The sequence below is a fragment of the Nerophis lumbriciformis genome, linkage group LG02 (assembly GCF_033978685.3).
Source record: "Nerophis lumbriciformis linkage group LG02, RoL_Nlum_v2.1, whole genome shotgun sequence".
Classification (NCBI taxonomy): Eukaryota; Metazoa; Chordata; class Actinopteri; order Syngnathiformes; family Syngnathidae; genus Nerophis; species Nerophis lumbriciformis.
In genome coordinates this window covers 71,465,504-71,490,000 of record NC_084549.2, presented here as the reverse complement: position 1 = coordinate 71,490,000, position 24,497 = coordinate 71,465,504, and the positions used below count along the sequence as shown (strand labels likewise).

Below are 24,497 nucleotides of genomic sequence, written 5' to 3'. Positions count from 1 at the left end.
TTTATTTTAATGTACCGGTATAATTCTATGGCTGGATGTAATAAGGAGTCAGAAAAAATACAAATAAAAATACAATTAATTTTGATGTTTTTAGCAAAATATAGTCAAAATTTATTTCGTTTTTTTATTTATTTAATTAATAAATATATTTATTTTTAGGTAAGATAAACATAATAATACAATTTATCTCTAGTCTGGATGATTTAGTTCTTGTCACCCTGTTGTCCTCCCGTCGTGAAAAAAGGCTGGAGGGGGCGTGGCCTTCAGCTCCGGCTGAAAATCGGGAGATTTTCGGGAGAATATTTGTCCCGGGAGGTTTTCGGGTGAGGCGCTGAATTTCGGGAGTCTCCCGGAAATTTCGGGAGGGTTGGCAAGTATGGTTTGTGGTGATCACAAGACGACAGCGGGAGGCAGTGTGCAGGTAAAAAGGTATCTAATGCTTAAACCAAAAAATAAACAAAAGCCATTGAAGCTTAGGGAAGGCTATGCAAAACTAAACTAAAACTGAACTGGCTGCAAAGTAAACAAAAACAGAATGCTGGACGACAGCAAAGACTTACAGTGTGTGGAGCAGACGGCGTTCACAAAGTACATCCGTACATGACATGACAATCAACAACAAAATAGGAGCGCAAGACAAAACACCAGTGACAGGTCGTGACAGTAGACTACTTTGAGACAAGCGCTATATTGATGCACGGTTGGTTATAGTTTAAAGTAATATCCAACAATTGCGGGAACGACTATTTAATTGTCAACATCGCCTGCTAAGTTTCATTTTTTAATGTTTTCTGTTGGTGGTGTGCCTCGAGATTTTTTCAATGAAAAAAATGTGCCTTGGCTCAGAAAAGGTTGAAAAACACCGGCCTAAACAATTGATTGAAGTAAAAGACAATCATGAACTACCGTATTTTCCGCACTATTAGCCGCACCTAAAAACCACAAATGTACTCAAAAGCTGACAGTGCGGCTTATAACCCGGTGCGCTTTATATATGGATTAATATTAAGATTCATTTTCATAAAGTTTAGGTCTCGCAACTACGGTAAACAGCCGCCATCTTTTTTCCCCGTAGAAGAGGAAGTGCTTCTTCTTCTACGGTAAGCAACCGCCAAGGTAAGCACCCGCCCCCATAGAAGAAGAAGCGCGCGGGTATTACGTTTCATTTCCTTTGTGTGTTTACATCTGTAAAGACCACAAAATGGCTCCTACTAAGCGACACACTGTGGTTCTAGCTTGCCATGCTAATGGCCAGAAACTTCCACCCATGGTGATATTCAAAAGGAAGACCTTGCCAAAAGAGAACTTTCCAGCCGGCGTCATCATAAAAGCTAACTCGAAGGGATGGATGGATGAAGAAAAGATGAGCGAGTGGTTAAGGGAAGTTTACGCGAAGAGGCCGGGTGGCTTTTTTCACGCAGCTCCGTCCATGTTGATATACGACTCCATGCGCGCCCACATCACAGATGGTGTCAAAAAACAAGTGAAGCACACAAATACAACACTTGCCGTCATTCTGGGTGGATTAACCAAAGAACTCCAACCGCTCGATATTGGTGTCAACAAGGCATTTAAAGCATGACTGCGAACGGCGTGGGAACAATGGATGACCGAAGGCGAACACACATTCACTAAGACAGGGAGACAGCGCCGGACGACATACGCCAACATCTGCCAGTGGATCGTAAATGCCTGGGCGGATATTTCGGTCTCTACTGTGGTCCGAGCTTTCCGGAAGGCAGGATTCACGGAACTGCTGGAAAAACAACAGCGACACTGACTCTGATGACTTCGACGAGACGGAGCCGGCCATTTTGGATCCCGTAATTCGCCCAACTTTTTAATTCGGACACCGTAGGAGAAGAATTCGAGGGATTTATGAATGAAGAATAACTTCAGAAAGTGAGTGTTATGTTTATTTTGTGTGTTGTGACATTAACGTTCGAGCAACATTAAGTTATTGCTATTGCTCTGCACTATTTTGAATTTTACTATGTTTGTGATTGCACATTTGCACATTACCGTACATTTTGGGAGTGAACAGAGTTGTTAGAACGCTGGTTTTTAATATATTATTAAAGTTTAACTGACCTATCTGACTGTTTTTTTGACATTCCCTGTAGCGCAGTTAGATGCGGCTTATAACACGGGGCGGCTTATAGGTGGACAAAGTTTTGAAATATGCCGTTCATTGAAGGCGCGGCTTATAACACGGGGCGGCTTATGGTGTGGAAAATACGGTAGTTTAAATATTCAGTTGCTATTGCTACAATGCTTCATGTGTTTTTTCTGCTGATTAGAATTGTGATTAAAAATTAAAAAGTAAAATGATTTAGTGATCCGAAATAGTTTAAAGTCAAATGTATTGGTATCAGTATTAATATGGCCAATGGGTTATACTTGTATATAGCTTTTCTACCTTCAAGGTACTCAAAACACTTTGACACAAGGCCCTAACCACGACCCATCAGGAGCAAGGACACAGCGGACGTGACTAGGATGGTGGAAGCTGGGGAACGAACCAGGAACCCTCAGGTTGCTGGCACGGCCGCTCTACCAACCGAGCCACGCCGTCCCCTGTAACTACATTGTATTGGGTCAATAACCAGATGTGTAGTGTGACCCACTAGAATCGAATAGAATAGAAAGTACTTTATTGATCCCTGGGGGAAATTCAGCACCACAGTTCGCTCACAAAAGACAATAAACACTTGGGTATTTTTTACATGTGAATAATATAAACACTTAGGTATTTTTTACATGTGAATAATCACTACTAGCTCACTTTCCAAAGAGTGAGGTGATTTTATGTTTCTTTTTACAGATCACATAGTCAACAGCTCCCACAGTACAATTAATGTGTGTGATTGTATCAGCTGATCTCACTTATGGACGATCAATATTGGGATTGGCAGCATGAAACCCCGATCAGAACACCCTTAAGACATTTGAGGTGCTCTGTAAACTGCAAATTAGAAATGACTTTTTACAACAGCAGAGGCGCTTGAAAAGCAATCAAACGCAATTCTCCAGGATGGCGGAGGAAGTTAAAAAAAAACCTTTAAGCGATTTTCTTTTGTATCCCCGACCAAACAACATGCATTTAAAGTTTCTACATAGAAGAAAAGTATTACCCAAGAAATAATAGTTTGGTGCAGCCCTACATAGGAAGCAACTTTGTATCATATACAGTGGGGCAAAAAAGTATTGAGTCAGCCACCAATTGTGCAAGTTCTCCCACTTAAAATGATGACAGAGGTCTGTAATTTTCATCATAGGTACACTTCAACTGTGAGAGACAGAATGTGAAAAAAAATCCAGGAATTCACATTGTAGGATTTTTAAAGAATTTATTTGTAAATTATGGTGGAAAATAAGTATTTGGTCAATAACAAAAATTCAACTCAATAATTTGTAATATCACCTTTGTTGGCAATAACAGAGGTCAAACGATTACTATAGGTCTTTACCAGGTTTGCACACACAGTAGCTGGTATTTTGGCCCATTCCTCCATGCAGATCTTCTCGAGAGCAGTGATGTTTTGGGGCTGTCGCCGAGCAACACGGACTTTCAACTCCCTCCACAGATGTTCTATGGGGTTGAGGTCTGGAGACTGGCTAGGCCACTCCAGGACTTTCAAATGCTTCTTACGGAGCCACTCCTTCGTTGCCCGGGCGGTGTGTTTGGGATCATTGTCATGCTGGAAGACCCAGCCACGTTTCATCTTCAAAGCTCTCACTGATGGAAGGAGGTTTTGGCTCAAAATCTCACGATACATGGCCCCATTCATTCTTTCCTTAACACGGATCAGTCGGCCTGTCCCCTTAGCAGAAAAACAGCCCCAAAGCATGATGTTTCCACCCCCATGCTTCACAGTAGGTATGGTGTTCTTCGGATGCAACTCAGTATTCTTCTTCCTCCAAACACGACGAGTTGAGTTTATACCAAAAAGTTCTATTTTGGTTTCATCTGACCACATGACATTCTCCCAATCCTCTGCTGTATCATCCATGTGCTCTCTGGCAAACTTCAGACGGGCACTGCAGGATTTGATTCCCTGTCGGCGTAGTGTGTTACTGATGGTAACCTTTGTTACTTTGGTCCCAGCTCTCTGCAGGTCATTCACCAGGTCCCCCCCGTGTGGTTCTGGGATTTTTGCTCACCGTTCTCATGATCATTTTGACCCCACGGGATGAGATCTTGCGTGGAGCCCCAGATCGAGGGAGATTATCAGTGGTCTTGTATGTCTTCCATTTTCTGCTAATTGCTCCCACAGTTGATTTTTTCACACCAAACTGCTTGCCTATTGTAGATTCACTCTTCACAGTCTGGTGCAGGTCTACAATTCTTTTCCTGGTGTCCTTCAACAGCTCTTTGGTCTTGGCCATAGTGGAGTTTGGAGTCTGACTGTTTGAGGCTGTGGACAGGTGTCTTTTATACAGATAACGAGTTCAAACAGGTTTATTAATTAATACAGGTAACGAGTGGAGGACAGAAGAGCTTCTTAAAGAAGAAGTTACAGGTCTGTGAGAGCCAGAGATCTTCCTTGTTTGAAGTGACCAAATACTTATTTTCCACCATAATTTACAAATAAATTCTTTAAAATTCCTACAATGTGAATTCCTGGATTTTTTTTCACATTCTGTCTCTCACAGTTGAAGTGTACCTATGATAAAAATTACAGACCTCTGTCATCATTTTAAGTGGGAGAACTTGCACATTTGGTGGCTGACTTAAAACCAAAACAAACAGGCTAAAGAACAGCTTCTTCCCCAGGGCCATAACCATCCTGAACGGACTGCCCCATTGTCCCTCATAACTGCCTTCTCTTCGGTGCAATAACCCATTCCACCAACCACCCTGTTTTTGTTTTTGTTTTTTTCATGTATATATTCATTTCACACCATATTCATTGCACTTCTACATTTTTTATATTTTTATATATTTGCACATTGTTTTTCTAGCATGCACACATCGCACTGTATGGAATGGCCTCAATCTCGTTACCTTGCGTAATGACAATAAAGCTGATTCTGATTCTGATTCTGACTAAATACTTTTTTGCCCCACTGTATGCTTGGTTATGCTTGGTTAGGTCAGAGGGCAGATTAGCTATTTATACTAGTATATGCAATAGTATTTGTGTATAAATTGTTGGCAAAATGCATTTGTAAAATTAAAAGTCAGAGTAAAATGTATCTCACCTGTCCTTTCTTCGTTTTTGAGTAGGCTTTGTTGTTGAACTGTTGCCACTTGGACTTTTGGTCCTCCCGCTCCTGCTCCAGTTCCTTCATCCTCAGCACCTTTTTCTGGGCTTTCTTCTTTTTATATTCTCGCTGTTCGGCTATCTGCTCCTTCCTGAAGAGATGAGGGGCGGGGAAAAAAAAAACATCAAGCGCATGAACCACTTTCACCTCAGTCTTCATTACACAGGAAGCACTGGAGATGCTGAAGGAGATATATTTGATTGTACCTCGACTTGGACTTTAAACCCAGCAAGTCATCGTCCAGGTGGCCTCCGTCCTCTCGCGACTTGAGGTTCTGCAGGGGGATGACTTCGGCGTTGCCGTAGCTGATGAAGGTGACGGCCGCCGTGCTGTTGTCATGGTCGACCTCCTCGATCTCGGCGTCGTACACCCTGCAAAAGAACCACGACTGTAAGCAGGTGAGTACAGTTCCAAGAGCTTCAAGATGTGGACAATAATGTAACAATGGCATGATTCGTGTTCCAGGCGACACTCACTGTCCGTCCTGACTCCACACGGCCAAACACTTGTCCCCCACTTTCCAGATGTGCTTGGCGGGAGCCGCTGGGGCGCCATTTGTACTGGGAGCAGCATCAGCGGGCTGTGAGGCCAGGAGGTCTTTTGTCAAGTCAATGACTTCCTGAAAAAAGATAGTAAATATAACGGAGGTCAGGTGATCTCAATGATAGGGGACAGTTCCTTATTCTGTGTGAGAGTAGACCTGGACCGATGTTCGCCAAGTCAATTAATCCAACAATAAATTAAAATTAACTCTATAATCGCGTGGTCACTCTTTGCAGGCGTTTGTACTAAATGCACATAATCCTCAGCCTTCCCGGTAAGGTCTATTCAGGTGTACTGGAGAGGAGGCTACGACGGATAGTCGAACCTCGGATTCAGGAGGAACAGTGTGGTTTTCGTCCTGGTCGTGGAACTGTGGACCAGCTCTATACTCTCGGCAGGGTCCTTGAGGGTGCATGGGAGTTTGCCCAACCAGTCTACATGTGTTTTGTGGACTTGGAGAAGGCATTCGACCGTGTCCCTCGGGAAGTCCTGTGGAGAGTGCTCAGAGAGTACGGGGTATCGGACTGTCTGATTGTGGCAGTCCGCTCCCTGTATGATCAGTGCCAGAGCTTGGTCCGCATTGCCGGTAGTAAGTCGGACACGTTTCCAGTGAGGGTTGGACTGCCCTTTGTCACCGATTCTGTTCATAACTTTTATGGACAGAATTTCTAGGCGCAGTCAAGGCGTTGAGGGGATCTGGTTTGGTGGCTGCAGGATTAGGTCTCTGCTTTTTGCAGATGATGTGGTCCTGATGGCTTCATCTGGCCAGGATCTTCAGCTCTCGCTGGATCGGTTCGCAACTGAGTGTGAAGCGACTGGGATGAGAATCAGCACCTCCAAGTCCGAGTCCATGGTTCTTGCCCGGAAAAGGGTGGAGTGCCATCTCCGGGTTGGGGAGGAGATCTTGCCCCAAGTGGAGGAGTTGAAGTACCTCGGAGTCTTGTTCACGAGTGAGGGAAGAGTGGATCGTGAGATCGACAGGCGGATCGGTGCGGCGTCTTCGGTAATGCGGACGCTGTATCGATCCGTTGTGGTGAAGAAGGAGCTGAGCCGGAAGGCAAAGCTCTCAATTTACCGGTCGGTCTACGTTCCCATCCTCACCTATGGTCATGAGCTTTGGGTTATGACCGAAAGGACAAGATCACGGGTACAAGCGGCCGAAATGAGTTTCCTCCGCCGGGTGGCGGGGCTCTCCCTTAGAGATAGGGTGAGAAGCTCTGCCATCCGGGAGGAGCTCAAAGTAAAGCCGCTGCTCCTCCACATCGAGAGGAGCCAGATGAGGTGGTTCGGGCATCTGGTCAGGATGCCACCCGAACGCCTCCCTAGGGAGGTGTTTAGGGCACGTCCGACCGGTAGGAGGCCGCGGGGAAGACCCAGGACACGTTGGGAAGACTATGTCTCCCGGCTGGCCTGGGAACGCCTCGGGGTCCCACAGGAAGAGCTGGACGAAGTGGCTGGGGAGAGGGAAGTCTGGGCTTCCCTGCTTAGGCTGCTGCCCCCGCGACCCGACCTCGGATAAGCGGAAGAAGATGGATGGATGGATGGCACATAAACGGTAATAATAATAACCGTGGTTAAACTCCAGACGATTATATCATTGTATTAAATTAAAATGATCGATAAACCGTGACTGATTACCACCCGTTGACAAAATTATGGATCGACTAGCGTTTGCTTGCTAAAAATAACATGAAAACAAGAGAGAGACATTAACCTCTTTCCCTATTAAGGAATGACATACTCCAATCTAAACTTGTATAAACAAATGACTATATATAAAGAACTAAGATACGGTATTCACATTGAACATAAAGGCTGTGCTGTCTTTGCACAAAGTCATCAATAAAAAGTCCACAGACGGAGGTGTGTTCAACAAACAGGAAGTGAACACAACATAAACCGGAAGTGAAAAGAACCGATCGCCCAATTTGCTTTCAACAAAAGAAAAACATTATACAACATTCACAAATAGATGAGGTGGCAACTTGTCCAGGGTGTACCCCACCTTCCGCCCGAATGCAGCTGAGATAGGCTCCAGCACCCTCGCCACCCCAAAAAGGGACAAGCGGTAGGAAATGGATGGATGGAACATTCACAAATAAACATAATATGTCGTATTGCATTCCCTCAAAGACAGAAGTACTGACAATACTTTTCCAATGTCGTCATCGAAATATCGAACACAAATGGGGTACAGTTTTACATCGTCATAATCGGTGCTGCCGTCAGTCGACATGCTAAATGGTTCCGTCTTCATGACATCGGCCATACTTTTTGAGGATTCTCTTCCAAGACACTGAATAATGTTTGATGTTTTGGTTCGACCACATCCATGTTTTTTGGCGATTTTCGAGTCGGGAAACATTTTCCGAAATAACTGTCCCATGTGATCAGCCAGTGCGATTGGAAGTCCATGCTCAATTATTGCCTCCGTAAATAAAACTTCGGCATTAATCACATCCAAAGAATCTGTTTGGGCGACGAAAAACGTTGAAAGTTTTCCACTTGTATCGCTAGCAACGGCATTAGACTTGTGTTTTTTTGTCCCAACGTGGTCTTTTATGCCCTCCCGGTAACAGTTAGAGATGCTACCTCAGTAGAAACATTTAAGTCCCATCTCAAAACTCATTTGTATACTCTAGCCTTTGAATAGCCCCCCTTTTTTTAGACCAGTTGATCTGCCGTTTCTTTTCTTTTCTCCTCTGCTCCCCCCTATCTCTTGTGGAAGGGGAGACACACAGATCCGGTGGCCATGGATGGGGTGCTGGCTGTGCGGGGTCGGGACCCGGGGTGGACCGCTCGCCTGTATATCGGTTGGGAACATCTCTGCGCTGCTGACCCGTCTCCGCTCGGGATGGTTTCCTGCTGACCCCACTGTGGACTGGACTCTTACTGTTATGCTGGATCCACTATGGACTGGACTCTCACAATATTATGTTAGACCCACTCGACATCCATTGCATTCGGTCTCCCTAGAGGGGGGGGGGTTACCCACATATGCGGTCCTCTCCAAGGTTTCTCATAGTCATTCACATCGACGTCCCACTGGGGTGAGTTTTTCCTTGCCCTTATGTGGGCTATACCGAGGATGTCGTTGTGGCTTGTGCAGCCCTTTGAGACACTTGTGATTTAGGGCTATATAAATAAACATTGATTGATTGATTGATTGATTTTACATCGCTAATTCCTCCGTGTCCGATCGAAAAATCTTGTCTGCGCAAGGTGCAATTCGCGTAGTTTTCACCCTTTTTGGAACGGATAATTATTCCCGGATAGGCTTTTGAATATTCTTCACGGAATGACTGCGGTTTTCTTTTCGGTTTAAGACCCGTTTGCGATTTTTCTCCGGCTGATTCCACGATCGTTCGCTCGTTTGGAAACAATGGCAACTGGTGCCTCGTGCTTGGCAGCGGTGCTATAAATAGCCTCGCGCATGGCATTCGGAATGGCTCGATAGGAAGTTACGGGAAGCAGTGTCGATTGTTGTTACGCGATTTCGTGAATAAAACTTTTTTAAAAAAAAGTTTTTTTAATTAATGAAAAACCGTATTTTTTATCACTGCAACCGTAACCCGGAATAGGTTGATGAAAACCGTACTAATTACGGGAAAACCGGAGTAGTTGGCAGGTATGCATTATTATCATGTATTATTTCATTCGTGGTGCGGTTGGTCTCAAAAATAATATTGACAATAATACCGTTTATCGGCAATGATATGTACCGTATTTTCCGCACTATAAGGCGCACCTAAAAACCACAATTTTTCTCAAAAGCTGACAGTGCGCCTAATAACCCGGTGCGCTTTATTACGATTCATTTTCATAAAGTTTCGGTCTCGCAACTTCGGTAAACAGCCGCCATCTTTTTTCCCGGTAGAACAGGAAGCGCTTCTTCTTCTACGCAAGCAACCGCCAAGGAAAGCACCCGCCCCCATAGAACAGGAAGCGCTTCACCCGCCCCCGGAAGAAGAAGAAAAAACGCGCGGATATCACCGTACGTTTCATTTCCTGTTTACATCTGTAAAGACCACAAAATGGCTCCTACTACGCGACAAGGATCCGGATCATAAAAAGACGCAATCTCTCCATCCGCACACGGATTACTACCGTATTTCACAGCAACTGATATTCCTGTGAACTGCACTGTGGAACGGGAGCACGTACGGTGAATATTCGCACCACAGGGAATGAGGAGTCATCCTTCACTGTGGTTCTAGCTTGCCATGCTAACTTCCACCCATCCAAAAGAGACCTTTCCAGCCGGCGTCATCATAAAAGCTAACTCGAAGGGATGGATGGATGAAGAAAAGATGAGCGAGTGGTTAAGGGAAGTTTACGCGAAGAGGCCGGGTGGCTTTTTTCACACAGCTCCGAAGGCGAACACACCTTCACTAAGACGGGCAGATAGCGCCGGTCGACATACGCCAACATCTGCCAGTGGATCGTAAATGCCTGGGCAGATAGTTTCGGTCACAACTGTGGTCCGAGCTTTCCGGAAGGCAGGATTCACAGAACTGCTGCACAACAACAGCGACACTGACTCCCGATGACTTCTACGAGACGGAACCGGCCATTTTTGGATCCCACGCTTGCGCAACTTTTCAATTCGGACACCGAAGACGAAGAATTCGAAGGATTTACGAATGAAGAATAACTTCAGAAGGTGAGCGCTATGTTTATTTTGTGTGTTGTGACATTAACGTTCGAGCAACATTATGTTGCTATTTATTGCTCTACACCATTTTGAATTTTACTATGTTTGTGATTGCACATTTGCGTACATTTTGGGACAGAGTTGTTAGAACGCTGGTTTTCAATATATTATTAAAGTTTGACTGAACTATCTGACTGTTTTTTTGACATTCACTTTAGCGCAGCGTTTTTTTGACATTCACTTTAGCGCAGCGTAGGCGCGGCTTTTAGTCCGGGGCGGCTTATTGGTGGACAAAATTATGAAATATGTAATTCATAGAAGGTGCGGCTAATAATCCGGTGCGCCTTATAGTGCGGAAAATACGGTAGGTCATTATTATCGCCGAGCAAAATTGGTTATCGGTCCAGGCCTACTTAGGGAAACATTTAACGCTGGGAGGGAATGGAAAGCAGTTAAATGACAGAAGCTGAGTTTACTGCAAAATGAAGCATCGCTGTGACAATGTGCACACCTGCAAGTCTTTCTGTAGTTTGCGGAGGTCTTCATTGTCCGCATCAGTGGACAAGGCGACTTCAACTTGCTGGAGCTGAGCTTTGTAGCTGCCGAGCTGCTTCACCAAGTCCTCCGACATCTGTGGGGAAACACCGTTAGCATGTTAGCATCGTGGCTATTATGGCTACTTACTGAAGCTTCACGGTCGGGGACAAATAGGAACGTAACTATCCCGGCGGTGGATTCGGCTCACACAAACACACACAAAAACCGAGCCAGAGGCTAATGTTGAAATAAAAAAGTCAAGATAATCCGTCTGACTGACGCGTGTCGTTAACAAACTATTGCCGCTAGCTTAAAGCGGCTAGCATCGTATGAAGCTAATGCTAACACGTTAGCAGCACGAGAACCGGCGAAAATACACGTAAAAGGCGCGAATATTTCTAAACCACAATGTGGTCCGTAGCTTAAAGTACCTAAACATGAATGTACTGGAGCGATAGAGCGTGTAAACATTCAACTATTTAGTCAACGATAAAACACTCACTCTCGAAGAACAACAACCGAGGTAGGACGGCGTACTTCCGGTGCATGAAAAAATAATCTCGCGATAGACATTTTATACGTAGACGTAGCATTGGCTGCTGTGACGCGAGAAATTCGGCCGCCATCTTGAAGTGGTGATGAGGAGCCAGCGAGCTGCCTAAACTGACAGTTTCCAAGTAGAAAACAAAGATGCTAAACTGACAGTTGACAGGTAGAAAACAAAGATGCTAAACTGACAGTTGACAGGTAGAAAACAAAGATGCTAAACTGACAGTTGACAGGTAGAAAACAAAGATGCTAAACTGACAATTGACAGGTAGAAAACAAAGATGCTAAACTGACAGTTGACAGGTAGAAAACAAAGATGCTAAACTGACAGTTTCCAAGTAGAAAACAAAGATGCTAAACTGACAATTGACAGGTAGAAAACAAAGATGCTAAACTGACAGTTGACAGGTAGAAAACAAAGATGCTAAACAAACAGTTTCCAAGTAGAAAACAAAGATGCTAAACTGACAGTTGACAGGTAGAAAACAAAGATGCTAAACTGACAGTTGACAGGTAGAAAACAAAGATGCTAAACTGACAGTTGACAGGTAGAAAACAAAGATGCTAAACTGACAGTTGACAGGTAGAAAACAAAGATGCTAAACTGACAATTGACAGGTAGAAAACAAAGATGCTAAACTGACAGTTGACAGGTAGAAAACAAAGATGCTAAACTGACAGTTTCCAAGTAGAAAACAAAGATGCTAAACTGACAATTGACAGGTAGAAAACAAATATGCTAAACTGACAATTGACAGGTAGAAAACAAAGATGCTAAACTGACAGTTGACAGGTAGAAAACAAAGATGCTAAACTGACAGTTTCCAAGTAGAAAACAAAGATGCTAAACTGACAATTGACAGGTGGAAAACAAAGATGCTAAACTGACAATTGACAGGTAGAAAACAAAGATGCTAAACTGACAACTGACAGGTAGAAAACAAAGATGCTAAACTGACAGTTGACAGGTAGAAAACAAAGATGCTAAACTGACAGTTGACAGGTAGAAAACAAAGATGCTAAACTGACAGTTGACAGGTAGAAAACAAAGATGCTAAACTGACAGTTTCCAAGTAGAAAACAAAGATGCTAAACTGACAATTGACAGGTAGAAAACAAAGATGCTAAACTGACAATTGACTGGTAGAAAACAAAGATGCTAAACTGACAGTTTCCAAGTAGAAAACAAAGATGCTAAACTGACAATTGACAGGTAGAAAACAAAGATGCTAAACTGACAGTTGACAGGTAGAAAACAAAGATGCTAAACTGACAGTTGACAGGTAGAAAACAAAGATGCTAAACTGACAGTTTCCAAGTAGAAAACAAAGATGCTAAACTGACAGTTTCCAAGTAGAAAACAAAGATGCTAAACTGACAATTGACAGGTAGAAAACAAAGGTGCTAAACTGACAGTTGACAGGTAGAAAACAAAGATGCTAAACTGACAGTTGACAGGTAGAAAACAAAGATGTTAAACTGACAGTTTCCAAGTAGAAAACAAAGATGCTAAACTGACAATTGACAGGTAGAAAACAAAGATGCTAAACTGACAGTTGACAGGTAGAAAACAAAGATGCTAAACTGACAGTTGACAGGTAGAAAACAAAGATGCTAAACTGACAGTTTCCAAGTAGAAAACAAAGATGCTAAACTGACAATTGACAGGTAGAAAACAAAGATGCTAAACTGACAATTGACAGGTAGAAAACAAAGATGCTAAACTGACAGTTTCCAAGTAGAAAACAAAGATGCTAAACTGACAATTGACAGGTAGAAAACAAAGATGCTAAACTGACAGTTGACAGGTAGAAAACAAAGATGCTAAACTGACAGTTGACAGGTAGAAAACAAAGATGCTAAACTGACAGTTTCCAAGTAGAAAACAAAGATGCTAAACTGACAATTGACAGGTAGAAAACAAATATGCTAAACTGACAATTGACAGGTAGAAAACAAAGATGCTAAACTGACAGTTGACAGGTAGAAAACAAAGATGCTAAACTGACAGTTTCCAAGTAGAAAACAAAGATGCTAAACTGACAATTGACAGGTGGAAAACAAAGATGCTAAACTGACAATTGACAGGTAGAAAACAAAGATGCTAAACTGACAACTGACAGGTAGAAAACAAAGATGCTAAACTGACAGTTGACAGGTAGAAAACAAAGATGCTAAACTGACAGTTGACAGGTAGAAAACAAAGATGCTAAACTGACAGTTGACAGGTAGAAAACAAAGATGCTAAACTGACAGTTTCCAAGTAGAAAACAAAGATGCTAAACTGACAATTGACAGGTAGAAAACAAAGATGCTAAACTGACAATTGACTGGTAGAAAACAAAGATGCTAAACTGACAGTTTCCAAGTAGAAAACAAAGATGCTAAACTGACAATTGACAGGTAGAAAACAAAGATGCTAAACTGACAGTTGACAGGTAGAAAACAAAGATGCTAAACTGACAGTTGACAGGTAGAAAACAAAGATGCTAAACTGACAGTTTCCAAGTAGAAAACAAAGATGCTAAACTGACAGTTTCCAAGTAGAAAACAAAGATGCTAAACTGACAATTGACAGGTAGAAAACAAAGGTGCTAAACTGACAGTTGACAGGTAGAAAACAAAGATGCTAAACTGACAGTTGACAGGTAGAAAACAAAGATGTTAAACTGACAGTTTCCAAGTAGAAAACAAAGATGCTAAACTGACAATTGACAGGTAGAAAACAAAGATGCTAAACTGACAGTTGACAGGTAGAAAACAAAGATGCTAAACTGACAGTTGACAGGTAGAAAACAAAGATGCTAAACTGACAGTTTCCAAGTAGAAAACAAAGATGCTAAACTGACAATTGACAGGTAGAAAACAAAGATGCTAAACTGACAATTGACAGGTAGAAAACAAAGATGCTAAACTGACAGTTTCCAAGTAGAAAACAAAGATGCTAAACTGACAATTGACAGGTAGAAAACAAAGATGCTAAACTGACAGTTGACAGGTAAAAAACAAAGATGCTAAACTGACAGTTGACAGGTAGAAAACAAAGATGTTAAACTGACAGTTTCCAAGTAGAAAACAAAGATGCTAAACTGACAATTGACAGGTAGAAAACAAAGATGCTAAACTGACAGTTGACAGGTAGAAAACAAAGATGCTAAACTGACAGTTGACAGGTAGAAAACAAAGATGCTAAACTGACAGTTGACAGGTAGAAAACAAAGATGCTAAACTGACAATTGACAGGTAGAAAACAAAGATGCTAAACTGACAGTTGACAGGTAAAAAACAAAGATGCTAAACTGACAGTTGACAGGTAGAAAACAAAGATGCTAAACTGACAGTTGACAGGTAGAAAACAAAGATGCTAAACTGACAGTTTCCAAGTAGAAAACAAAGATGCTAAACTGACAATTGACAGGTAGAAAACAAAGATGCTAAACTGACAGTTGACAGGTAGAAAACAAAGATGCTAAACTGACAGCTGACAGGTAGAAAACAAAGATGGTGTTCAGCGTTTTCCCGCTCAAATGAGCTGACTGTTGAAAATAGCAATCGGGGGATTACTTTTCACAAGATTTAACATCATACTTGCCAACCCTCCGGAGACTCCCGAAATTCAGCGCCTCTCCCGAAAACCTCCCGGGACAAATTTTCTCCCGAAAAACTCCCGAAATTCAGGCGGACCTGAGTGACGTGTTGACAACACACAACAACAGTGTCTACCGTAAAGCAGTTCGTCTGCCGTAAACAGCAATGTTGTGACACTTTTAAACAGGACAATACTGCCATCTACTGTACATGCATATGTGACCCACCCATAATGTGTCACATTTTTGTGTTGATTTATTTATTTTATTTTGTGGTTTGAATTCGTTTTTGGAGCTGTCATTACACATTTATCAGTATTCACATTGGTCAGTAGGGGGCAGTACGGCGTTTCTTCCCAATTGAATGCTATCACCTGCAGACCGGAAGTGTCTTGTCATTCTGATGAGCGCGACCAGTCTGTGAACAATTGAAACGTCCTGTGTGCTTTTTCCTCCTGTATATCCATCCATCCATTTTCTACCGCTTATTCCCTTTTGGGGTCGCGGGGGGCGCTGGAGCCTATCTCAGCTACAATCGGGCGGAAGGCGGGGTACACCCTGGACAAGTCGCCACCTCATCGCAGGGCCAACACAGATAGACAGACAACATTCACACTCACATCCACACACTAGGGCCAATTTAGTGTTGCCAATCAATCTATCCCCAGGTGCATGTCTTTGGAGGTGGGAGGAAGCCGGAGTACCCGGAGGGAACCCACGTAGTCACGGGGAGAACATGCAAACTCCACACAGAAAGATCCCGAGCCCGGGATTGAACCCAAGACTACTCAGGACCTTCGTATTGTGAGGCAGATGCACTAACCCCTCTGCCACCGTGAAGCCCCAAAAGCTACGACGAGGATGGGATTCGAACCCACGCGTGCAGAGCACAATGGATTAGCAGTCCATTGCCTTAACCACTCGGCCACCTCGTCGTATAACAGGTTAGTTTTGGTGAATCAACTCACTGAATAATATCTATGTGATCTTTATAAGTTAAAGTACACATTCTGATGGTGGAGCCTAACTCTTAAGTGTTTGTGAGTTGTAGTTTGTAAATGAACACTGAAATTCAAGTATTTATTTTATATATATATATATATATATATATATATATATATATATATATATATATATAGCTAGAATTCACTGAAAGTCAAGTATTTCTTATATATATATATCTCTTAACCACGCCCCCAACCACGCCCCCCGCCCCGACCACGCCCCCACCCCCCACCTCCCGAAATCGGAGGTCTCAAGGTTGGCAAGTATGATTTAACATTAACGTACTATTGGTTGTATTTTGTGAAAAGAATATTACCACAGAGTTGAGAAGGAGCAAAGATCATCAATAGTACTGAAATTGTAGCCGCTAGCAAACAAGAGTATGACCATAATAGAATTGCTTGTCAATTAAATTAATTAAATTTTGAAAATGTCATACTTCAATAACATAAAGTTGAAATAAATGATGAAGATAAATATTGTAAAAGCCAACAGGGGTAAAAGTTAGGACCACAGTCCAGATTGTGTAGGGGGCCAACTAGACAATCAGATGGACAGTGGCTATACAGTATTATACAATTTAGTCTAGCTTTTCCAACCCAATTTTGTGTAGCCCACCTTCGTGAAATGTGTGGGACAAAATATGTGATAAACAGGATGTATTTATACATTGTTTATGTAGGATATACACATGTATATATAACCTAATCATATTGTTTCTTCAATTTAAAAACAGCTGACTGTTTTTTTCCCCCCCTTATCTGGGATTCTATTCCCAGTTTTGATCTCGGACGTCTGGTCACTTATAGCATGTAAGAATATTATATTACTTTTAAGCAAACTATGAATAATAAAACATGTGTCCTTTGTCATAGCTACACGTATGACAAAAAAGAGCGGGAAAATCAGTGGTATTCAGTGAGGTATGGACAGTGGAATGCACTACCAACAGACCTTCAAATTACATACCATGTGAATAATGCTGTATAATAGACTGTATTTATATTATTCACATGTGAATAATGCCGTATAATAGACTGTATTTATGTTATTCACATGTGAATAATGCTGTAAAATTGACTCTATTTATGTTATTCACATGTGAATAATGCTGTATAATAGACTGTATTTATATTATTCACATGTGAATAATGCGGTATAATATACTGTGTTTATATTATTCACGTGTGAATAATGCTGTATAATAGACTGTATTTATGTTTTTTACATGTGAATAATGCTGTATAATAGACTGTATTTATGTTTTTCACATGTGAATAATGCTGTATAATAGAATGTATTTATATTATTCACATGTGAATAATGCTGTATAATAGACTGTATTTATGTTTTTCACATGTGAATAATGCTGTATAATAGAGTGTATTTATATTATTCACATGTGAATAATGCTGTATAATAGACTGTATTTATGTTTTTCACATGTGAATAATGCTGTATAATAGACTGTATTTATATTATTCACATGTGAATAATGCTGTATAATAGACTGTATTTATATTATTCACATGTGAATAATGCTGTATCATAGACTGTATTTATGTTTTAACGTGTGAATAATGCTGTCTAATAGACTGTATTTATATTATTCACATGTGAATAATGCTGTATAAGAGACTGTATTTATATTATTCACATGTGAATAATGCTGTATAATAGACGGTATTTATGTTTTTCCCATGTGAATAATGCTGTATAATAGACTGTATTTATATTATTCACATGTGAATAATGCTGTATAATATACTGTATTTATATTATTCACATGTGAATAATGCTGTATAATAGACCGTATTTATGTTTTTCACATGTGAATAATGCTGTATAATAGACTGTATTTATATTATTCACATGTGAATAATGCTGTATAATATACTGTATTTATATTATTCACATGTGAATAATGCTGTATAATAGACTGTATTTATGTTATTCACATGTGAATAATGCTGTATAATAGACCGTATTTATGTTTTTCACATGTGAATAATGCTGTATAATAGACTGTATTTATATTATTCACATGTGAATAATGCGGTATAATAGACTGTATTTATGTTTTTCACATGTGAATAATGCTGTATAATATACTGTATTTATATTATGCACATGTGAATAATGCTGTATAATAGACTGTATTTATATTATTTACATGAGAATAATGCCGTATAATAGACTGTATTTATATTATTTACATGTGAATAATGCTGTATAATAGACTGTATTTATGTTATTCACATGTGAATAATGTTGTATAATAGACCGTATTTATGTTTTTCACATGTGAATAATGCTGTATAATAGACTGTATTTATATTATTCACATGTGAATAATGCTGTATAATAGACTGTATTTATATTATTCACATGTGAATAATGCTGTATAATATACTGTATTTATATTATTCACATGTGAATAATGCTGTATAATAGACTGTATTTATATTATTCACATGTGAATAATTCTGTATAATAGACTGTATTTATATTATTCACATGTGAATAATGCTGTATAATAGACTGTATTTATGTTTTTCACATGTGAATAATGCTGTATAATAGACTGTATTTATATTATTCACATGTGAATAATGCTGTATAATAGACTGTATTTATATTATTCACATGTGAATAATGCTGTATAATAGACTGTATTTATATTATTCACATGTGAATAATGCCGTATAATAGACTGTATTTATATTATTTACATGTGAATAATGCTGTATAATAGACTGTATTTATGTTATTCACATGTGAATAATGCTGTAAAATTGACTCTATTTATGTTATTCACATGTGAATAATGCTGTATAATAGACTGTATTTATATTATTCACGTGTGAATAATGCTGTATAATAGACTGTATTTATATTATTCACGTGTGAATAATGCTGTATAATAGACTGTATTTATATTTTTCACATGTGAATAATGCTGTATAATAGACTGTATTTATGTTATTCACATGTGAATAATGCCGTATAATAGACTGTATTTATATTATTCACATGTGAATAATGCCGTATAATAGACTGTATTTATGTTATTCACATGTGAATAATGCTGTAAAATTGACTGTATTTATGTTATTCACATGTGAATAATGCTGTATTGAAGACTGTATTTATATTATTATAAGTGTTTATTTTCTATTGTGAGTGAACTGTGGTGCTGAATCTCCCTCAGGGATCAATAAAGTACTTTCTATTCTATTCTATTCTTTTCTATTCTAAAGTGCGCTGTGAAATTGATAAAATGACAAGAAAAAGTTCAGCTTTGAGCAAAGGGTTTCACATTCTTTTATTGACCATTGTTACTCTCTTTGTAAAAAATTAAATGGAGATTTTATTAATACAAAAAAAAAAATCTCCTGTTCCTCCCATCAAACCATCAGAAAAGATTGATGCAAGAATCATTTGCACATTGCATGAAAAATAAATGATTTTTAAATATATATTTAAAAAAAAAATACAATGTGTTCATAATTTTCACCCAAGATAATGATTTAATCAAATAAAATTTTTTACTCGTCTGGGTCTGTGTAAGATATATTCATATTAATCCAATATATCACAATGAGTGCCAATGTCATTATCAGCCTTCAGAGTCTCCAGAAGCAGGAGGAGCCCCTCCCACCTTCCCACCCTCCACCCTCCCACATCCAGCCCTTATAAAAGAGCCACTCTCCTTTCTGCCATACCTGCTCAAAACATCTGTTTGAAACACATCTGGGTGCATTTTCCTATTTTTTTTCCTTTTTTTTAAACTGCAAGGATGCTTCCCCCCCCCCCGAATAACACAGAAGAATGAAGAAGACTGCTTGGCCCGGCGCTGCTGAGCTCAGCTATTAATTTCGATGGGTTGCCTGAACTTGAGCAATGAGACCAGGCATCCTTACACCGCCCGGACCTCGGCGCCGCTCACCCTCCTGGTGGGCGTCCTCATCCTACTGACCGTGTTCGGCAACGTCATGGTGGTCATGGCCCTGACCACCAGCCGGGCGCTGAGAGCCCCCCAGAACCTGTTCTTGCTCTCCCTGGCCTGCGCCGACATCCTGGTGGCCACCTCGGTGATGCCCTTCTCCCTGGCCAACGAGCTGATGGGCTACTGGTACTTTGGCAAAGTGTGGTGCGAAATCTACCTGGCCTTGGACGTCTTTTTCTGCACCTCGTCCATCGTCCACCTGTGCGCCATTAGCTTGGACCGATACTGGTCCATCACCCGGGCCATCGAGTACAACCTGCTGAGGACGCCGCGCCGGATCAAAAGCACCGTCTTTATCGTTTGGATGCTGGCGGCCCTTATTTCCTTCCCGCCTCTAATCACCATGAAGAAGGACGAAGGCAAAGAGGACCGGCCCGAATGCAAAATTAACGACGAGCTTTGGTACATTGTCTTCTCCAGCACCGCCTCCTTCTTTGCGCCTTGCGCCATCATGGTGCTGGTCTACGTGAGGATCTACCAGGTCGCCAAGCAGAGAACTCGAGCGCCTCCGGGTGAGAGGTCGAGACAAAACGGAAACTCGAAGGATCCCAAGTGCATCGAGGAGGAGGAGGAGGAGGAGGGGAAAGTCCGAGGAGAGGAGGAAGTGGACGAGGAACAATCTTCGTCCGACGGGAACGAAGTAGCGTTGTGCTCCCTGAAGAAGAAACGCCCCGTTCAGAGGTGGAGAGCCGAAAGGTGGAAAGGCAGACAGCGGCGAGAGAGGCGCCTCACCTTGGTCCTGGCCGTGGTGGTGGGAGTCTTCGTCCTCTGCTGGTTCCCCTTCTTCTTCACGTACACGCTCACGGCCGTGTGCGCGTGCTGCGTGCCCGAGACGCTCTTCAAGATGTTCTTCTGGCTGGGCTACTGCAACAGCTCCCTCAACCCCGTCATATACACCATATTCAACCACGACTTCCGGAGGTCCTTCAAGAAGATTCTCTGCAAAAAAGGCCGCTGATGTTTGTAAACAAACACTTCTTTGGAGCATGTTTCATTTGTTTATTCAACGTGTCATCTGTGGTGTTTGTAGCTGACGCAGGACTTTGAGGGAAATATCGCTGCTTGTTGTCACCTGATAGCACACCCGGGCAAAATATGGATTTTTAGGATTTTCAATCCGGCCCGCCGGACGTTCTACATCATTTTTTTAGACCTTTAACATGTGCAGTGCTGTTTTTAAATGAGCGTAAGTCATGAATTATAGAAAGTGTTTCAATGGTTGAAATTAGGGATGTCCGATAATGGCTTTTTTGCCGATATCCGATATTCCGATATTGTCCAACTCTTAATTAGCGATACCGATATCCAGAGGTGGGTAGAGTAGCCAGAAATTGTACTCAAGTAAGAGTACTGTTACTTTAGAGATTTATTACTCAAGTAAAAGTAAGGAGTAGTCACCCAAATATTTACTTGAGTAAAAGTAAAAAGTATGTTGTGAAAAAACTACTCAAGTACTGAGTAACTGATGAGTAACATATACACACACACACACACATATATATATATATATATATATATATATATATATATATATATATATACACACATATATATATATACACATATATATATACATACATTGATATATACAGTATATCATTTATATTGATTTATTTATTTTGCCGTTTTTATTTACATGTTAATGGTGTTTTAATGAATATACATGCATGTTTAACACATATAGATTCCTTTCTTTCATGAAGACAAGAATATAAGTTGGTGTATTACCTGATTCTGATGACTTGCATTGATTGTAATCAGACAGTAGTGATGATAACGTCCACGTTTTCAAATGGAGGAGAAAAAAAGTTACTCCTTTCTGTCTAATACCACATGAAAGTGGTTGGTTTTTGGCTTCTTATTCGTCCAGATTCCATGTTCGTTTTTATACACTTTACAAGAAATACATCGGCGGCAAACTCCGTAGCTTGCTAGCTTGTTTGCGCTGGCTTTCGGAGACTCTTATTTTGAAAGCGCAGGCGCGATGGAGCGGCACTTTTATTGTGAAGACAGGAACTGTGCAGTCAGTCTTTAGGCTTTTGACGGGATGTACGGTTGAAATAAAAAAGGGTATTTTTTCCTTCACACTTTTGATTGATTGATTGGAACTTTTATTAGTAGATTGCACAGTACAGTATATATTCCGTACAATTGACCACTAAATGGTAACACCCCAATACGTTTTTCAACTTGTTTAAGTCAGGTCATGTGACCGCCTGGCTCTGTTTGATTGGTCCAACGTCACCAGTGACTGCATCTGATTGGTGGAACGGAGTGAACGTCACCAGTGACTGTATTTGTTGAAACGCAGGCACTATGACAGACCAAAACAAACAAAGCGTGCATTAACAGATCGATAAAAATTAGTAGCGAGTAGCGAGCTGAATGTAGATAAAAGTAGCGGAGTAAAAGTAGCGTTTCTTCTCTATAAATATACTCAAGTAAAAGTAAAAGTATGTTGCATTAAAACTACTCTTAGAAGTACAATTTATCCCAAAAGTTACTCAAGTAGATGTAACGGAGTAAATGTAGCGCGTTACTACCCACCTCTGCCGATATCAACCGATACCGTCGTGGAAGTAACACATTATTATGCCTAATTTGGACAACCAGGTATGGTGAAGATAAGGTCCTTAAATAAAAAAAAAATTAAAAAAATTAATACATAATTAATAAAATAAATAATAAATAATTAATAAAATAAAATAAGATAAATAAATGAAAAACATTTTCTTGAATAAAAAAAGAAAGTAAAACAATACTAAAACAGTTACATAGAAACTAGTAATTAATGAAAATGAGTCAAATGAAGTGTTAAAGGTTAGTACTATTAGTGGACCAGCAAGCACGCACAATCATGTGTGCTTACGGCATACTTGCCAACCCTCCCGAATTTTGCGGGAGACTCCCGAAATTCAGCGCCTCTCCCGAAAACCTCCCGGGACAAATATTCTCCCGAAAATCTCCCGATTTTCAGCTGGAGCGGACTTGAGTGAGGACAGCCTTTTTTCCACGACGGGAGGACAACAGGGTGACAAGAACTAAATCATCCATACGAGAGATAAAGTTTATCTTACCTAAAAATAAATATATTTATTAATTAAAAAAAAAAAAAAAACGAAATAAATGTTTATTATATTTTGCTGAAAACATCAAAATTAATTGTATTTTTATTTGTATTTTTTCTGACTCCTTATTACATCCAGGCATTAGAATTATACATTAAAATAAACATATTTGAAATAATTCATTTTAAATTATCATAATAATTCCTTTAAAATGACCATATTTAATTATTAAAATAATTGCTTGTTTATCAACAACTTTAACATTTTATTCATTACATTTTGAAGCTCTCAGAAGCCAAGTTATGTTATATTCCTTAAGAATTATTTATGCAAGTTTGAAGTATCAATTATCTAAACACAGTTTTGTTTGCATATTTTCAGGATGTAGATATGTAGATATATATATATATATATATATATATATATATATATGAATTACTTGACTTGGTGAATTCTAGCTGTCAATATACTCCTCCCCTCTTAACCACGCCCCCAACCACACCTCGCCCCACCCCCGACCACGCCTTCACCCCCCACCTCCCGAAATCGGAGGTCTCAAGGTTGGCAAGTATGGCTTACGGACTGTATCCCTTGCAGACTGTATTGATATATATTGATATATAATGTAGGAACCACAATATTAATAACAGAAAGAAACAACCCTTTTGTGTGAATAAGTGTAAATAGGGGAGGGAGGTTTTTGTCATGTCTGTGTAATCATGTTTTGTTTTAAGTCATGTTTTGTTTAGTTTCTGTCTTTTCACTCCCTTGTCTTGTTTCAATGATTACCCCATTAGTTTCACCTGTTCCACGTTTGGACTCATTGTGCACTCTTGATTGTCACCATAGCAACCCATTAGTTTTCACCTGTCACGTCACGCACCTGTTTCACGTTTTGAGTCACGCACCTGTTTTCGTTAATCAAGTCTGTAGTATTTAAGTTCAGTGTTTTTAGTTTGTCTTTCTGGTGACATCCCCACATTTATGCTCGACACATTTCTAACTCCTTTTCATGTCCATCGTTCACGCTGCTCCTTTTTTGTCCATGCCAAGTAAGTTTTCTTTATTCAAGCCATAGTTTGCAAGTTTTGTTTAATTGTTCATAGTTTCTGCCCTTGTGCAAGTTTTGTGTTTATAGTCAAGTTTTGTACTTCCGCCCTTGTGCGCGCCTTTAGTTTGTTCTTTTTGTTATTGTAAAATTAAATATGTATTCACCTGCAAGTCATATCTGGTCCAAATGTTCATTTGCACCACGGGAGAACAAACCACGCCATAGT

General features: G+C 40.4%; 2 protein-coding genes and 1 non-coding gene across 3 annotated transcripts in view; 1 reads left to right on the top strand and 2 right to left on the bottom strand.

The window, feature by feature from the left end:
• The window catches only part of smndc1 (survival motor neuron domain containing 1), a 15,902-nt gene extending 4,359 nt beyond the window's left edge, over window positions 1–11,543 (bottom strand). The window contains exons 1-5 of the mRNA XM_061968129.1: window positions 11,505–11,543; window positions 10,977–11,096; window positions 5,745–5,887; window positions 5,475–5,639; window positions 5,206–5,359 (exon numbers count right to left, since the gene is read on the bottom strand). Coding sequence (XP_061824113.1) covers window positions 5,206–5,359; window positions 5,475–5,639; window positions 5,745–5,887; window positions 10,977–11,096 — 582 coding nt within the window. The 5' untranslated portion in view covers window positions 11,505–11,543. The remainder of the gene's footprint in view (window positions 1–5,205; window positions 5,360–5,474; window positions 5,640–5,744; window positions 5,888–10,976; window positions 11,097–11,504) is intronic.
• Window positions 11,544–15,991: 4,448 nt separating this feature from the next.
• trnas-gcu (transfer RNA serine (anticodon GCU)) lies at window positions 15,992–16,073 on the bottom strand. Its single transcript has one exon. It is a non-coding gene; the product is annotated as a tRNA-Ser (tRNA).
• Window positions 16,074–20,024: 3,951 nt separating this feature from the next.
• Window positions 20,025–21,110, top strand: LOC133616489 (alpha-2A adrenergic receptor-like). The gene has a single exon (XM_061975875.1). It carries the CDS (start codon window positions 20,025–20,027, stop codon window positions 21,108–21,110), a length of 1,086 nt encoding a protein of 361 aa, XP_061831859.1.
• Window positions 21,111–24,497: the final 3,387 nt, after the last annotated feature.